Source organism: Plectropomus leopardus, chromosome 6 (assembly GCF_026936395.1).
Source record: "Plectropomus leopardus strain MGB_pleo_1.0 chromosome 6, ASM2693639v1, whole genome shotgun sequence".
In the NCBI taxonomy this organism is placed as follows: Eukaryota; Metazoa; Chordata; class Actinopteri; order Perciformes; family Serranidae; genus Plectropomus; species Plectropomus leopardus.
This window is the reverse complement of record NC_142181.1, coordinates 2,855,299-2,873,591: the sequence shown is the minus strand read 5'-3', so window position 1 is coordinate 2,873,591 and position 18,293 is coordinate 2,855,299. Positions and strand designations below refer to the sequence as shown.

At 37.3% G+C, this 18,293-nt stretch overlaps 1 protein-coding gene and 1 long non-coding RNA gene across 4 annotated transcripts in view; one reads left to right on the top strand and one right to left on the bottom strand.

Annotated features, from left to right (window-relative positions):
- Positions 1-18,275, top strand: part of sgsm2 (small G protein signaling modulator 2) — a 115,891-nt gene extending 97,616 nt beyond the window's left edge. For all 3 annotated transcript variants that reach the window (XM_042486433.2, XM_088078490.1, XM_088078491.1), the window contains one exon: positions 15,565-18,275. In XM_042486433.2, coding sequence (XP_042342367.2) covers positions 15,565-15,653 — 89 coding nt within the window. In that variant the 3' untranslated portion in view covers positions 15,654-18,275. The remainder of the gene's footprint in view (positions 1-15,564) is intronic.
- Positions 1,397-15,631, bottom strand: LOC148189289 (uncharacterized). Its single transcript, XR_015776749.1, has 3 exons — positions 15,547-15,631; positions 14,823-14,992; positions 1,397-1,671 (listed from the first exon to the last, which is right to left on the bottom strand). It is a non-coding gene; the product is annotated as an uncharacterized LOC148189289 (long non-coding RNA).
- Positions 18,276-18,293: the final 18 nt, after the last annotated feature.

Sequence of the window (18,293 nt, the reverse complement as noted above, 5' to 3'; positions counted from 1 at the left end):
CTATAGCCTTGCCTTTTTGGTCATTTTTTGGACGTTCAGAATTTGGGTGTTTTTGAATATTTCTGAAAGTTTCTTTGCTATGGCATGTCTTAGCACGCTATTTTATGCTGTTTTGAGGTGTTTTCAGCCGTTTTTGGGACGTGTCATATTTTGACATTTTTCCATACTATAGCCTTGCCTTTTCGGTCAGTTTTTGGACGTTCAGCATTTGGGTGTTTTTGAATATTTCTGAAAGTTTCTTTGCTATGGCGTGTCTTAATACGCTATTTTATGCTGTTTTGCGGTGTTTTCAGCCATTTTTGGGACGTGTCATATTTTGACATTTTTCCATACTATAGCCTTGCCTCTTCGGTCAGTTTTTGGACGTTCAGCATTTGGGCGTTTTTGAATATTTCTGAAAGTTTCTTTGCTATGGCGTGTCTTAATACGCTATTTTATGCTGTTTTGAGGTGTTTTCAGCTGTTTTTGGGACGTGTCATATTTTGACATTTTTCCATACTATAGCCTTGCCTCTTCGGTCATTTTTTGGACCTTCTACATTTAGGTGTTTTTGAATATTTCTGAAAGTTTCTTTGCTATGGCGTGTCTTTATACGCTATTTTATGCTGTTTTGAGGTGTTTTCAGCCGTTTTTGGGACGTGTCATATTTTTATGTTTTTCCATACTATAGCCTTGCCTTTTTGGTCATTTTTTGGACGTTCAGAATTTGGGTGTTTTTGAATATTTCTGAAAGTTTCTTTGCTATGGCATGTCTTAGCACGCTATTTTAGGCTGTTTTGAGGTGTTTTCAGCTGTTTTTGGGACGTGTCATATTTTGACATTTTTCCATACTATAGCCTTGCCTTTTTGGTCATTTTTTGGACGTTCAGAATTTGGGTGTTTTTGAATATTTCTGAAAGTTTCTTTGCTATGGCGTGCCCTAACACACTATTTTATGCTGTTTTGAGGTGTTTTCAGCTGTTTTGGGGACATGTCATTTTTTGACATTTTTTCCATACTATAGCCTTGCCTTTTCGGTCATTTTTCAACATCTCATAATATGTTGTTTTTGACCATTTTTGAAAGATGCTTTGTTATGGCATGTGTCGGCACGCGATTTTATGCTGTTTTGAGGTGTTTTCAGCTGTTTTTGGAACATGTCATTTTTTGACAACTTTCGCCACACTATACAATGCAGTTTTTGGCCATTTTGTCGACATGCTAAATAATGATATGTTTGGTCTTTTTTTCAAATTTGTATGTTATGGTGCGACTCTATGAGGTATAATAAGTGGTCTTCAGCCATTTTTTGGTGTCATGCCCCTTCAAAGGGTAGCCAGGACACATAATGATAAACCCATTTCCCTCAAGTCCCAAGTAGGCACAAAGACATGTTTGTCAAGATTTAACAAAGGAAGTGATTTATTTACAACATATGATTTAACTTAACAGAACCAGAACAAACGGAAGATAACTAAACTGAAGTTTGCCCATAGGTAACCCATAATAAATCCATTTTAACACAAACTCTCAAACAAAGAAAAGCGTGGTGCGACAGGTTGGGAGAGGTCAGAGATGGAGTTCCCCCTGCGCTGTGGCGACGTCATCGAGCTCTTTAAACAGGGGTGGACCTCCGTCACCGTCTGTCACCTGTCGAAGCAGGAATTCGATCCACCAACCAGATATCAGCTCCTGAGCAATGACACACCTTAATTAACATATACATACAAGCACGCAAGGAGCAGCACGCACATATCCAACACAGCCAAGCTAAAAAGAAATACAACAAATGACATGCACGACGACCTCAGTTGTAACATTGGGACATGTCAAAATTTGACATTTTTCGCCATACTATACGATGCGTGTTTTGGCCATGTTTTTGACATTTTGGTGTTTATAACCGTTTTTGAAAGATTCTTTACTACGCTGTGTCTTGGCACGCTATTTTATGCTGTTTTTAGGTGTTTTCAGCTGTTTTGGGGACTTGTCATATTTTGACATTTTTCCATACTATAGCCTTGCCTTTTTGGTCATTTTTTGGACGTTAAGCATTTGGGTGTTTTTGAATATTTCTGAAAGTTTCTTTGCTTTGGCGTGACTTAGCATGCTATTTTATGCTGTTTTGAGGTGTTTTCAGCCATTTTTGGGACGTGTCATATTTTGACATTTTTCCATACTATAGCCTTGCCTCTTCGGTCAGTTTTTGGACATTCAGCATTTGGGTGTTTTTGAATATTTCTGAAAGTTTCTTTACTATGGCGTGTCTTAATACGCTATTTTATGCTGTTTTGAGGTGTTTTCAGCTTTTTTTGGGACGAGTCATATTTTGACATTTTTCCATACTATAGCCTTGCCTTTTCAGTCATTTTTTGGACGTTAAGCATTTGGGTGTTTTTCAATATTTCTGAAAGTTTCTTTGCTATGTAGTGTCTTAGCACGCTATTTTATGCTGTTTTGATGTGTTTTCAGCCGTTTTTTGGTCGTGTCATATTTTGACATTTTTCCATACTATAGCCTTGCCTTTTCGGTCATTTTTTGGATGTTCAGCATTTGGGTGCTTTTGAATATTTCTGAAAGTTTTGTTGCTATGGCGTGTCTTAGCACGCTATTTTATGCTGTTTTGAGGTGTTTTCAACCGTTTTTGGGATGTGTCATATTTTGACATTTTTCCATACTATAGCCTTGCCTTATCGGTCATTTTTTGGACGTTAAGCATTTGGGTTTTTTTCAATATTTCTGAAAGTTTCTTTGCTATGGAGTGTCTTAATACGCTATTTGAAGTTGTTTTGAGGTGTTTTCAGCTGTTTTGGGGACGTGCCATATTTTGACATTTTTCCATACTATAGCCTTGCCTCTTCGGTCAGTTTTTGGATATTCAGCATTTAGGTGTTTTTGAATATTTCTGAAAGTTTCTTTGCTATGGCGCGTCTTAGCACGCTATTTTATGCTGTTTTGAGGTGTTTTCAACTGTTTTTGGGATGTGTCATATTTTGACATTTTTCCATACTATAGCCTTGCCTTTTCGGTCATTTTTTGGACGTTCAGCATTTAGGTGTTTTTGAATATTTCTGAAAGTTTCTTTGCTATGGCGCATCTTAGCACGCTATTTTCTGCTGTTTTGAGGTGTTTTCAGCTGTTTTTGGGACGTGTCATATTTTGACATTTTTCCATACTATAGCCTTGCCTTTTTGTCATTTTTGGACATTAAGCATTTGGGTTTTTTTTGAATATTTCTGAAAGTTTCTTTGCTTTGGCGTGTCTTAGCACGCTATTTTAGGCTGTTTTGAGGTGTTTTCAGCCGTTTTTGGGACGTGTCATATTTTGACATTTTTCCATACTATAGCCTTGCCTTTTCAGTCATTTTTTTGGCGTTAAGCATTTGGGTGTTTTTGAATATTTCTGAAAGTTTCTTTGCTATGGCGTGTCTTAATACGCTATTTTATGCTGTTTTGAGGTGTTTTCAGCTGTTTTGGTGACGTGTCAAATTTTGACATTTTTCCATACTATAGCCTTGCGTTTTCGGTCATTTTTTTGGACGTTCAGCATTTGGGTGTTTTTGAATATTTCTGAAAGTTTCTTTGCTATGGCGTGTCTTAGCATGCTATTTTATTCTGTTTTGAGGTGTTTTCAGCTGTTTTTGGGACGTGTCATATTTTGACATTTTTCCATACTATAGCCTTGCCTTATCTGTCATTTTTTTGGACGTTAAGCATTTGGTTTTTTTTGAATATTTCTGAAAGTTTCTTTGCTATGGAGTGTCTTAACACGCTATTTAAAAATGTTTTGAGGTGTTTTCAGCTGTTTTGGGGACGTGCCATATTTTGACATTTTTCCATACTATAGCCTTGCCTCTTCGGTCAGTTTTTGGACGTTCAGCATTTGGGTGTTTTTGAATATTTCTGAAAGTTTCTTTCCTATGGCATGTCTTAATACGCTATTTCTTGTTTTTTTGAGGTGTTTTCAGCTGTTTTTGGGACGTGTCATATTTTGACATTTTTCCATACTATAGCCTTGCCTCTTCGGTCAGTTTTTGGACGTTCAGCATTTGGGTGTTTTTGAATATTTCTGAAAGTTTCTTTCCTATGGTGTGTCTTAGCACGCTATTTTATGCTGTTTTGAGGTGTTTTCAGCTGTTTTTGGGACGTGTCATATTTTGACATTTTTCCATACTATAGCCTTGCGTTTTCGGTCATTTTTTGGACGTTCAGCATTTAGGTGTTTTTGAATATTTCTGAAAGTTTCTTTGCTATGGTGTGTCTTAGCACGCTATTTTATGCTGTTTTGAGGTGTTTTCAGCTGTTTTTGGGACTTGTCATATTTTGACATTTTTCCATACTATAGCCTTGCCTTTTCGGTCATTTTTTGGACGTTAAGCATTTGGGTGTTTTTGAATATTTCTGAAAGTTTCTTTGCTTTGGAGTGTCTTAGCACGCTATTTAAAGTTGTTTTGAGGTGTTTTCAGCTGTTTTTGGGACGTGTCATATTTTGACATTTTTCCATACTATAGCCTTGCCTTTTCAGTCATTTTTTGGACGTTAAGCATTTGGGTGTTTTTGAATATTTCTGAAAGTTTCTTTGCTATGGCATGTCTTAGCACGCTATTTTATTCTGTTTTGAGGTGTTTTCAGCTGTTTTTTGAATGTGTCATGTTTTGACATTTTTCCATACTATAGCCTTGCCTTTTTGGTCGATTTTTGGACGTTCAGCATTTGGGTGTTTTTGAATATTTCTGAAAGTTTCTTTACTATGGCGTGTCTTAGCACGCTATTTTATTCTGTTTTGAGGTGTTTTCAGCTGTTTTGGGGACGTGCCATATTTTGACATTTTTCCATACTATAGCCTTGCCTCTTTCAGTCATTTTTGGACGTTCATCATTTGGTTGTTTTTGAATATTTCTGAAAGTTTCTTTACTATGGCGTGTCTTAATACGCTATTTTATGCTGTTTTGAGGTGTTTTCAGCTTTTTTTGGGACGTGTCATATTTTGACATTTTTCCATACTATAGCCTTGCCTTTTTGTCATTTTTTGGACATCCTACTTCATGGTGTTTTTGAATATTTCTGAAAGTTTCTTTACTATGGCGTGTCTTTATACGCTATTTTATGCTGTTTTGAGGTGTTTTCAGCTGTTTTTGGGACGTGTCATATTTTGACATTTTTCCATACTATAGCCTTGCCTTATCGGTCATTTTTTGGACGTTAAGCATTTGGGTTTTTTTCAATATTTCTGAAAGTTTCTTTGCTATGGCGTGTCTTAGCACGCTATTTTATGCTGTTTTGAGGTGTTTTCAGCTGTTTTTGGGATGTGTCATATTTTCACATTTTTCCATACTATAGCCTTGCCTTTTCGGTCATTTCTTGGACGTTCAGCATTTGGGTGCTTTTGAATATTTCTGAAAGTTTCTTTGCTATGGCGTGTCTTAGCATGCTATTTTATTCTGTTTTGAGGTGTTTCCAGCTGTTTTTGGGACGTGTCATATTTTGAGATTTTTCCATACTATAGCCTTGCCTTATTGGTCATTTTTTGGACTTTAAGCATTTGGGTTTTTTTTCAATATTTCTGAAAGTTTCTTTGCTATGGCGTGTCTTAGCACGCTATTTTATGCTGTTTTGAGGTGTTTTCAGCTGTTTTTGGGACGTGTCATATTTTGACATTTTTCCATACTATAGCCTTGCCTTTTCGGTCATTTTTTAGGCGTTCAGCATTTGGGTGTTTTTGAATATTTCTGAAAGTTTCTTTGCTATGACGCAGCTTAGCACGCTATTTTATGCTGTTTTGAGGTGTTTTCAGCTGTTGTTGGGACGTGTCATATTTTGACATTTTTCCATACTATAGCCTTGCCTTCTCCTTCATTTTTTGGATGTTCAGCATTTGGGCGTTTTTGAATATTTCTGAAAGTTTCTTTGCTATGGAGTGTCTTTGCACTCTATTTAAAGTTGTTTTGAGGTGTTTTTTCAGCTTTTTTTGGGATGTGTCATATTTTGATATTTTTCCATACTATAGCCTTGCCTTTTTGTCATTTTTTGGACGTTCAGAATTTGGGTGTTTTTGAATATTTCTGAAAGTTTCTTTGCTATGGAGTGTCTTAGCACGCTATTTGAATTTGTTTTGAGGTGTTTTCAGCTGTTTTTGAATGTGTCATATTTTGACATTTTTCCATACTATAGCCTTGCCTTTTTGGTCGATTTTTGGACGTTCAGCATTCGGGTGCATGAATATTTCTGAAAGTTTCTTTACTATGGCATGTCTTAATACGCTATTTCATGCTGTTTTGAGGTGTTTTCAGCTTTTTTTGGGACGTGTCATATTTTGACATTTTTCCATACTATAGCCTTGCGTTTTCGGTCATTTTTTGGACGTTCAGCATTTAGGTGTTTTTGAATATTTCTGAAAGTTTCTTTGCTATGGCGTGTCTTAGCACGCTATTTTATGCTGTTTTGAGGTGTTTTCAGCTGTTTTTGGGACGTGTCATATTTTGACATTTTTCCATACTATAGCCTTGCCTTATCTGTCATTTTTTTGGACATTCTACATTATGGTGTTTTTGAATATTTCTGAAAGTTTCTTTGCTATGTAGTGTCTTAGCACGCTATTTAAAGTTGTTTTGAGGTGTTTTCAGCTGTTTTGGGGACGTGCCATATTTTGACATTTTTCCATACTATAGCCTTGCCTTTTCGGTCATTTTTTGGACGTTAAGCATTTGGGTGTTTTTGAATATTTCTGAAAGTTTCTTTGCTTTGGCGTGTCTTAATACGCTATTTCATGCTGTTTTGAGGTGTTTTCAGCTGTTTTTGGGACGTGTCATATTTTGACATTTTTCCATACTATAGCCTTGCCTCTTCGATCAGTTTTTGGACGTTCAGCATTTGGGTGTTTTTGAATATTTCTGAAAGTTTCTTTCCTATGGCATGTCTTAATACGCTATTTCATGCTTTTTTGAGGTGTTTTCAGCTGTTTTTGGGACGTGTCATATTTTGACATTTTTCCATACTATAGCCTTGCCTTATTGGTCATTTTTTGGACTTTAAGCATTTGGTTTTTTTTTCAATATTTCTGAAAGTTTCTTGGCTACGGAGTGTCTTAGTACGCTATGTAAAGTTTTTTTGAGGTGTTTTCAGCTGTTTTGGGGACGTGCCATATTTTGACATTTTTCCATACTATAGCCTTGCCTTTTCGGTCATTTTTTAGGCGTTCAGCATTTGGGTGTTTTTGAATATTTCTGAAAGTTTCTTTGCTATAGCGTGTTTTAGCATGCTATTTTATTCTGTTTTGAGGTGTTTCCAGCTGTTTTTGGGACGTGTCATATTTTGACATTTTTCCATACTATAGCCTTGCCTTATCGGTCATTTTTTTGGACGTTAAGCATTTGGGTTTTTTCAATATTTCTGAAAGTTTCTTTGCTATGGAGTGTCTTAGCACGCTATTTAAAGTTGTTTTGAGGTGTTTTCAGCTGTTTTGGGGACGTGCCATATTTTGACATTTTTCCATACTATAGCCTTGCCTTTTTGTCATTTTTTTGACATTCTACTTTATGGTGTTTTTGAATATTTCTGAAAGTTTCTTTGCTATGTAGTGTCTTAGCATGCTTTTTTATGCTATTTTGAGGTGTTTTCAGCAGTTTTGGGGATGTGTCATATTTTGACATTTTTCCATACTATAGCCTTGCCTCTTCGGTCAGTTTTTGGACGTTCAGCATTTGGGCGTTTTTGAATATTTCTGAAAGTTTCTTTACTATGGCGTGTCTTTATACGCTATTTTATGCTGTTTTGAGGTGTTTTCAGCTGTTTTTGGGACGTGTCATATTTTGACATTTTTCCATACTATAGCCTTGCCTCTTCGGTCAGTTTTTGGATGTTCAGCATTTGGTTGTTTTTGAATATTTCTGAAAGTTTCTTTGCTATGGCGTGTCTTAGCACGCTATTTTATTCTGTTTTGAGGTGTTTTCAGCTGTTTTGGGGACGTGCCATATTTTGACATTTTTCCATACTATAGCCTTGCCTTTTCAGTCATTTTTTGGACGTTAAGCATTTGGGTGTTTTTCAATATTTCTGAAAGTTTCTTTGCTATGTAGTGTCTTAGCACGCTATTTTATGCTGTTTTGAGGTGTTTTCAGCTGTTTTGGTGACGTGTCAAATTTTGACATTTTTCCATACTATAGCCTTGCGTTTTCGGTCATTTTTTTGGACGTTCAGCATTTGGGTGTTTTTGAATATTTCTGAAAGTTTCTTTACTATGGTGTGTCTTAATACGGTATTTTATGCTGTTTTGAGGTGTTTTCAGCTGTTTTTGGGACGTGTCATATTTTGACATTTTTCCATACTATAGCCTTGCCTTATCTGTCATTTTTTTGGACGTTAAGCATTTGGGTTTTTCAATATTTCTGAAAGTTTCTTTGCTATGTAGTGTCTTAGCACGCTATTTTATGCTGTTTTGAGGTGTTTTCAGCTGTTTTGGTGACGTGTCAAATTTTGACATTTTTCCATACTATAGCCTTGCGTTTTCGGTCATTTTTTGGACGTTCAGCATTTGGGTGTTTTTGAATATTTCTGAAAGTTTCTTTGCTTTGGCGTGTCTTAGCACGCTATTTTAGGCTGTTTTGAGGTGTTTTCAGCTGTTTTTGGGACGTGTCATATTTTGACATTTTTCCATACTATAGCCTTGCCTCTTCGGTCAGTTTTTGGACGTTCAGCATTTGGGTGTTTTTGAATATTTCTGAAAGTTTCTTTCCTATGGCATGTCTTAATACGCTATTTCATGCTTTTTTGAGGTGTTTTCAGCTGTTTTTGGGACGTGTCATATTTTGACATTTTTCCATACTATAGCCTTGCCTCTTCGGTCAGTTTTTGGACGTTCAGCATTTGGGTGTTTTTGAATATTTCTGAAAGTTTCTTTGCTATGGCGTGTCTTAGCATGCTATTTTATGCTGTTTTGAGGTGTTTTCAGCTTTTTTTGGGAGGTGTCATATTTTGACATTTTTCCATACTATAGCCTTGCCTTTTTGGTCATTTTTTGGACGTTAAGCATTTGGGTGTTTTTGAATATTTCTGAAAGTTTCTTTGCTTTGGCGTGTCTTAGCACGCTATTTTAGGCTGTTTTGAGGTGTTTTCAGCTGTTTTTGGGACGTGTCATATTTTGACATTTTTCCATACTATAGCCTTGCCTCTTCGGTCAGTTTTTGGACGTTCAGCATTTGGGTGTTTTTGAATATTTCTGAAAGTTTCTTTCCTATGGCATGTCTTAATACGCTATTTCATGCTTTTTTGAGGTGTTTTCAGCTGTTTTTGGGACGTGTCATATTTTGACATTTTTCCATACTATAGCCTTGCCTCTTCGGTCAGTTTTTGGACGTTCAGCATTTGGGTGTTTTTGAATATTTCTGAAAGTTTCTTTCCTATGGCATGTCTTAATACGCTATTTCATGCTTTTTTGAGGTGTTTTCAGCTGTTTTTGGGACGTGTCATATTTTGACCTTTTTCCATACTATAGCCTTTCCTTTTCGGTCGTTTTTTGGACGTTAAGCATTTGGGTGTTTTTGAAAATTTCTGAAAGTTTCTTTGCTTTGTGCTGTTTTAGCACGCTATTTTAGGCTGTTTTGAGGTGTTTTCAGCCGTTTTTGGGACGTGTCATATTTTGACATTTTTCCATACTATAGCCTTGCCTTTTCGGTCATTTTCTAGGCGTTCAGCATTTGGGTGCTTTTGAATATTTCTGAAAGTTTCTTTGCTATGGCGTGTCTTAGCACGCTATTTTATGCTGTTTTGAGGTGTTTTCAGCTGTTTTTGGGACGTGTCATATTTTCACATTTTTCCATACTATAGCCTTGCCTTTTCGGTCATTTTCTAGGCGTTCAGCATTTGGGTGTTTTTCAATATTTCTGAAAGTTTCTTTGCTATGTAGTGTCTTAGCACGCTATTTTATGCTGTTTTGAGGTGTTTTCAGCTGTTTTGGTGACGTGTCAAATTTTGACATTTTTCCATACTATAGCCTTGCGTTTTCGGTCATTTTTGGACATTCTACTTTATTGTGTTTTTGAATATTTCTGAAAGTTTCTTTGCTATGGTGTGTCTTAGCACGCTATTTTATGCTGTTTTGAGGTGTTTTCAGCTGTTTTTGGGACGTGTCATATTTTCACATTTTTCCATACTATAGCCTTGCCTTTTCGGTCATTTTCTAGGCGTTCAGCATTTGGGTGCTTTTGAATATTTCTGAAAGTTTCTTTGCTATGGCGTGTCTTAGCATGCTATTTTATTCTGTTTTGAGGTGTTTTCAGCTGTTTTTGGGACGTGTCATATTTTGACATTTTTCCATACTATAGCCTTGCCTTTTCGGTCATTTTTGGACATTCAGCATTCATGGTGCTTTTTGAATATTTCTGAAAGTTTCTTTGCTATGGCGTGTCTTAGCACGCTATTTTATGCTTTTTTGAGGTGTTTTCAGCTGTTTTTGGGACCTGTCATATTTTGACATTTTTCCATACTATAGCCTTGCCTTTTCAGTCATTTTTTGGACGTTAAGCATTTGGGTGTTTTTCAATATTTCTGAAAGTTTCTTTGCTATGTAGTGTCTTAGCACGCTATTTTATGCTGTTTTGAGGTGTTTTCAGCTGTTTTGGTGACGTGTCAAATTTTGACATTTTTCCATACTATAGCCTTGCGTTTTCGGTCATTTTTTGGACGTTCAGCATTTTGGTGTTTTTGAATATTTCTGAAAGTTTCTTTGCTATGGTGTGTCTTAGCACGCTATTTTATGCTGTTTTGAGGTGTTTTCAGCTGTTTTTGGGACGTGTCATATTTTCACATTTTTCCATACTATAGCCTTGCCTTTTCGGTCATTTTCTAGGCGTTCAGCATTTGGGTGCTTTTGAATATTTCTGAAAGTTTCTTTGCTATGGCGTGTCTTAGCACGCTATTTTATGCTGTTTTGAGGTGTTTTCAGCTTTTTTTGGGACGTGTCATATTTTGACATTTTTCCATTCTATAGCCTTGCCTCTTCTGTCATTTTTGGACATTCTGCTTCATGGTGTTTTTGAATATTTCTGAAAGTTTCTTTGCTATGGCGTGTCTGAGCACGCTATTTTATGCTGTTTTGAGGTTTTTTCAGCTTTTTTTGGGATGTGCCATATTTTGACCTTTTTCCATACTATAGCCTTGCCTTTTCGGTCATTTTTTGGACGTTAAGCATTTGGTTGTTTTTGAATATTTCTGAAAGTTTCTTTGCTATGGCGTGTTTTAGCATGCTATTTTATTCTGTTTTGAGGTGTTTTCAGCCGTTTTTGGGACGTGTCATATTTTGACATTTTTCCATACTATAGCCTTGCCTCTTCGGTCAGTTTTTGGACATTCTACTTCATGGTGTTTTTGAATATTTCTGAAAGTTTCTTTGCTATGGCGCGTCTTAGCACGCTATTTTCTGCTGTTTTGAGGTGTTTTCAGCTTTTTTTGGGATGTGCCATATTTTGACCTTTTTCCATACTATAGCCTTGCCTTTTCGGTCATTTTTTGGACGTTAAGCATTTGGTTGTTTTTGAATATTTCTGAAAGTTTCTTTGCTATGGCGTGTTTTAGCATGCTATTTTATTCTGTTTTGAGGTGTTTTCAGCCGTTTTTGGGACGTGTCATATTTTGACATTTTTCCATACTATAGCCTTGCCTCTTGGTCAGTTTTGGACATTCTACTTCATGGTGTTTGAATATTTCTGAAAGTTTCTTTGCTATGGCGTGTTTTAGCATGCTATTTTATTCTGTTTTGAGGTGTTTTCAGCTTTTTTGGGATGTGCCATATTTTGACATTTTTCCATACTATAGCCTTGCCTTTTCGGTCATTTTTGGACGTTCAGCATTTGGTTGTTTTGAATATTTCTGAAAGTTTCTTTACTATGGCATGTCTTTAGCATGCTATTTCATGCTGTTTTGAGGTGTTTTCAGCCGTTTTTGGGACGTGTCATATTTTGACATTTTTCCATACTATAGCCTTGCCTTTTCGGTCATTTTTTGGACGTTAAGCATTTGGTTGTTTTTGAATATTTCTGAAAGTTTCTTTGCTATGGCGTGTTTTAGCATGCTATTTTATGCTGTTTTGAGGTGTTTTCAGCTTTTTTTGGGACGTGTCATATTTTGACATTTTTCCATACTATAGCCTTGCCTTTTCGGTCATTTTTTGGACGTTAAGCATTTGGTTGTTTCTGAATATTTATGACGGTTTCTTTGCTATGGCATGTCTTAGCATGCTATTTTATGCTGTTTTGAGGTGTTTTCAGCTGTTTTTTGGGATGTGTCATATTTTGACATTTTTCCATACTATAGCCTTGCCTTTTTGGTCGATTTTTGGACGTTCAGCATTCGGGTGCATGAATATTTCTGAAAGTTTCTTTGCTATGGCGTGTTTTAGCATGCTATTTTATTCTGTTTTGAGGTGTTTTCAGCCGTTTTTGGGACGTGTCATATTTTGACATTTTTCCATACTATAGCCTTGCCTCTTCGGTCAGTTTTTGGACATTCTACTTCATGGTGTTTTTGAATATTTCTGAAAGTTTCTTTGCTATGGCGCGTCTTAGCACGCTATTTTATGCTGTTTTGAGGTGTTTTCAGCTTTTTTTGGGATGTGCCATATTTTGACCTTTTTCCATACTATAGCCTTGCCTTTTCGGTCATTTTTTGGACGTTAAGCATTTGGTTGTTTTTGAATATTTCTGAAAGTTTCTTTGCTATGGCGTGTTTTAGCATGCTATTTTATTCTGTTTTGAGGTGTTTTCAGCCGTTTTTGGGACGTGTCATATTTTGACATTTTTCCATACTATAGCCTTGCCTCTTCGGTCAGTTTTTGGACATTCTACTTCATGGTGTTTTTGAATATTTCTGAAAGTTTCTTTGCTATGGCGCGTCTTAGCACGCTATTTTATGCTGTTTTGAGGTGTTTTCAGCTTTTTTTGGGACGTGTCATATTTTGACATTTTTCCATACTATAGCCTTGCCTTTTCGGTCATTTTTTGGACGTTAAGCATTTGGTTGTTTCTGAATATTTATGACGGTTTCTTTGCTATGGCATGTCTTAGCATGCTATTTTATGCTGTTTTGAGGTGTTTTCAGCTGTTTTTTGGATGTGTCATATTTTGACATTTTTCCATACTATAGCCTTGCCTTTTTGGTCGATTTTTGGACGTTCAGCATTCGGGTGCATGAATATTTCTGAAAGTTTCTTTGCTATGGCGTGTTTTAGCATGCTATTTTATTCTGTTTTGAGGTGTTTTCAGCCGTTTTTGGGACGTGTCATATTTTGACATTTTTCCATACTATAGCCTTGCCTCTTCGGTCAGTTTTTGGACGTTCAGCATTTGGGTGTTTTTGAATATTTCTGAAAGTTTCTTTACTATGGCATGTCTTAATACGCTATTTCATGCTGTTTTGAGGTGTTTTCAGCCGTTTTTGGGACGTGTCATATTTTGACATTTTTCCATACTATAGCCTTGCCTCTTCGGTCAGTTTTTGGACATTCTACTTCATGGTGTTTTTGAATATTTCTGAAAGTTTCTTTGCTATGGCGCGTCTTAGCACGCTATTTTATGCTGTTTTGAGGTGTTTTCAGCTTTTTTTGGGACGTGTCATATTTTGACATTTTTCCATACTATAGCCTTGCCTTTTTGTCATTTTTTGGACATTCTACTTCATGGTGTTTTTGAATATTTCTGAAAGTTTCTTTGCTATGGCGTGTTTTAGCATGCTATTTTATTCTGTTTTGAGGTGTTTTCAGCTGTTTTTGGGACTTGTCATATTTTGACATTTTTCCATACTATAGCCTTGCCTTTTCGGTCATTTTTTGGACGTTAAGCATTTGGTTGTTTTTGAATATTTCTGAAAGTTTCTTTGCTATGGCGTGTTTTAGCATGCTATTTTATTCTGTTTTGAGGTGTTTTCAGCTGTTTTTGGGACTTGTCATATTTTGACATTTTTCCATACTATAGCCTTGCCTTTTCGGTCATTTTTTGGACGTTAAGCATTTGGGTGTTTTTGAATATTTCTGAAAGTTTCTTTGCTTTGGAGTGTCTTAGCACGCTATTTAAAGTTGTTTTGAGGTGTTTTCAGCCATTTTTGGGACGTGTCATATTTTGACATCTTTCCATACTATAGCCTTGCCTTTTCGGTCATTTTTTGGACGTTAAGCATTTGGTTGTTTCTGAATATTTATGATGGTTTCTTTGCTATGGCATGTCTTAGCATGCTATTTTATTCTGTTTTGAGGTGTTTTCAGCTGTTTTTTGGATGTGTCATATTTTGACATTTTTCCATACTATAGCCTTGCCTTTTTGGTCGATTTTTGGACGTTCAGCATTCGGGTGCATGAATATTTCTGAAAGTTTCTTTGCTATGGCGTGTTTTAGCATGCTATTTTATTCTGTTTTGAGGTGTTTTCAGCCGTTTTTGGGACGTGTCATATTTTGACATTTTTCCATACTATAGCCTTGCCTCTTCGGTCAGGTTTTGGACGTTCAGCATTCGGGTGTTTTTGAATATTTCTGAAAGTTTCTTTGCTATGGCGTGTCTTAGCACGCTATTTTATGCTGTTTTGAGGTTTTTTCAGCTGTTTTTGGGATGTGCCATATTTTGACATTTTTCCATACTATAGCCTTGCCTTTTTGGTCATTTTTACAACATCTGAATTTATGGTGTTTTTGACCGTTTTTGAAGGTTTCTATATTATGGTGTGTGTCAGGACACTATTTAACTAGCTTTAAAGCATTTTTCAGCTATTTTTGGGTCGTCATTTTTCCCTGTTACAGGAGTTACATGTACAGTCTAAGAAAGAGTCTAAGCAAGATGAGGCAAAAGCAGAAAAAGGGCACATACTGTGATCTGTTGTCCTTTTTATCTGGATGTCCGTTGCAGCATCACTCTCTCCACTGTCCGTCTCTCCTCATTGGCTGGCCTTGGGGTGGCGTGTTCGAGTCAAAACTTTATGGTGTTTCTGTCCTTGGCTGGTCTTCCAACAGTCATCATATATAATGTCAAAAAGTTAGCTGAAAACGACATAGTATAGTGTGTCATAAAACATCAAATTTTAACGTCAAGAAAAAGGTTGAGAACGACCTATTGTAGTTTGTAATTCCTCCCAGTCACGCCCCTCCAGGTTTTACTGTTATTGCTAACGTGAGCGTTGAAGTCCCCCAGTAGAACGAGGGAGTTGCCAGAAGGAGCACTCTCCAGCACCCCCTCTAAGGACTCCAAAAAATGTCTGAAAATGACATATTATAGGTTGTAGAAATACATCATAGTATACCACAACGACATTGTAAAGTATGTCCAAAAATGTCAAAACATGATGCGTCCAAAAAACAGGTGAAAACCACATAGTATAGCATGTTGAGACATTTCAAAGTGTAGCATGTTGAAAAAACTGCCAAAAATGTCATAAAATAGCATGTCAAAATAATGTCCGAAAATGACATTAAAATTTTTTTTAAAAAAAGGTCATTGCATAACATTTTGAAAAAAGTCAGTGAAATATGTTGAAAAAAGTCATACATGGCAAAAAATGAACAAAATGTCTCTCATTGAATGTAGTAGTACTCACAGTGTGTCTGTTCCACAGAGATGGCTGAGCGTCATGATGTCCAACATATCTTGAAGATAGCACGTGAACTGGTGCACAAAGTACAGTCTCTGATGGACAACAAGTGACTATAGAGGAGGAAGAGGAGGTAGAGAAGGAATGGGAGGATGCAGAGGGAGAGTGTCCACCCCTGCAGGACATTCAGTTCTTCCTCTCATCGCTCAGAGAGAAAGAGTGTTTCCCGGCCTACACCCATCCAGAGCAGGTCCAGGGAGTCCAGGTCTCCGCCCTGCCCAGAAGAAGCCCCTGGGAATGGGGTAGAAGTGCTGCTGGAGTGGCCTGGCTCTGGAGCCCGGCCTCGATCTGTTTACATTTCACATGGAATGCCCATGGTGTCCGTCCAGACATGTGGATTTGTCTGCATGCTTGTGAGTTTGATCGCACTGTGAACACATTCTTGAGTCTCCCCCAGTCCTGCAGAGCTTGTGTGCGTGCATGAAAACATACACACACACCCTCCAAAACAACATCAGCTCTATCAATACTCCAGTTTTCGAAAGTGTCACCCTTTTCCTGACTCTGAACCAGAAAATGTTGGATGCTTGTCAGGAAGGCTTCTCAAAAGGTGTTTCTCCATGTAATGCCAGCGGAGGCCACGGGAGGGCAGGATTTACACACAGCATTGTGAGAGGAGCAGAAGACTTAGCCACGAAGAAGTTTTCATTAGTGACCAAATGGACTGTGCCAACTACCTTTTCATGAGTGTTTTATACAGCAAGCATGTGTTTTTATCCCCACCTTTTTTCTTTTCATCCGAGACTTCATTGTCACACAAATGTTGCCTTTATCAGTAACAGCCCAAGGTACTGAGTTGCACTTTTTGTGAGGGTTTCCTTCATGGTGCTTGTGAAGGCGTAACCAGAATTCGTGGGGGCCGGAGGCACCACAAAGAGGCCAAAACGTTGAGGATGGATGAACTGCAGCCAGCTTTCCTGAGCATGTTCGTCAGAGGTTAATGCATGTTTAATCCTCGTTCCAAGAAAGAAAAAAAACTGAGCAGAGCACAACAGTAAAGACAAAGCACACAGGCCTTCTCTCCTATTCCAGTCTACAACTTTCGCATGTCTCTTTTGTAGTGCCATAGTTTTTGTTCAGGGTTTCAGCTACCAGTAGGGGTGCTGAGATCAAAGCTTCGGTAACATTTTGGGGAATTTGGGGTGTTAAATGACAGGAGGAATTAGAACTGCATGATTCCACATGTCAGCTTTTTACTGCTGATATTTTATATTTTTAGAATAAATATCTTAAAATGTCACTGATTTTAAGCGAAACTATTAATTAAAATAAAGGGATGTTTGGAGCACTATGTTGGGAAATACTGAATAAAAACTTTTAAATATAATTTAAAAATAAATGACTGAAACTGGCAAAATTAAAAAAAAAAACAGCTGAGAAACACACACATGAACAGACTTTTTTGGATTATATATGTTATACATGAGGTTTTAAAATGTAAGGCTACGTACAAACACAATGCTTAGAAGTAAGATAAAGTCATTGATGGTTTGGGTCTTTCTATGGACTTGTTGACCGTAGTAAAAATATTAACATTTCCAGCCTTGTCCTTTACAAAAGTTAATGTTCTTTTTTGAGGCGAGAGTCAAACATGCTCACTATTCAAGACGACTTGTTGCATTTCGGATTGCTGTCAGGAAAAGTGGTTGCAATCGTCCGTGTGGAACCTGATTTTCCTGCTGCCTAAAGTCCAGTCTCGGAAAATAAATCATGCTGGGACGGGATTGGTCAAATGATAAATCTATTGTGTGAGAAGAATTTGCTTCTCTAGTGTTCAGTGAATCAGTATTACAATGCTTTTGGCTTCACAGTAACAGCACAGAGTACACTCGTGTTTGTATCTGAAGGGAATCTGGGAAATTTTTGATACTGTTTCCACCCCCCCCCCCTCCCTTGTCAGTGTGACCCTTTATATCCACGTCTCCTTAAAATGTCCAACACGGCTGCATATGATTGGTCATCCAGCACGGACCTGCACCTGTGATTCAAGTGCCAAGAGTCTTCCCCAATCCTGAAGTGTACTGTAGTCATCCGGCTCTCTGATTTGCTAGTTTGATCCCAGGAGCGGGCGGTGGTGTGGATGTACCTCGCTACGGCCTCTCCCCCTCCACCACCCAGCCGCCACGGCGACGGCGGAGGGTCGTTGGGGGCCCGTAGCAGAGCTTTTTCTTCCAATCAGGACATTGTGTACCAAAGCCTTGAAACAGCCCCCTCTGTGGCATGACGACAATGTGCAATTTCATACTGCATTTTGAAGACTGACTGTTTACTATGTGTGTAAAATATTTTTGAAAATGGTGATCTTGGAATCTTTAACTACTGTGCAATTTGTTGTTTGAGAAAATCCATCAAAGTCTATATTGCTGTACATACAAACGGAAAGCCCAATATTTCTATGAAGACAGTCAGAACATATATTACTTATTTTGAGATCTATTTTTTATGTTGGTTTTAGCAGCACTAGCTGGAGGTGTGTACTGTGCAGAGATGCAGAATGTGTGCAGACTATGTTACACGTTGACTGTTAAGTGTTCTTTCTCAATGTTGTGCACTGACTTCAAGATTTCAAATTTCTATTTATTTAGAGAGCCAGTGATTGCATTGCTGAATATGTATTGGTAAGGATGTATCATTTGCCTTGAATGTAATGTATTAATAAACAAGAGGTTATTCAATATTTGGCTGCTCTTTGT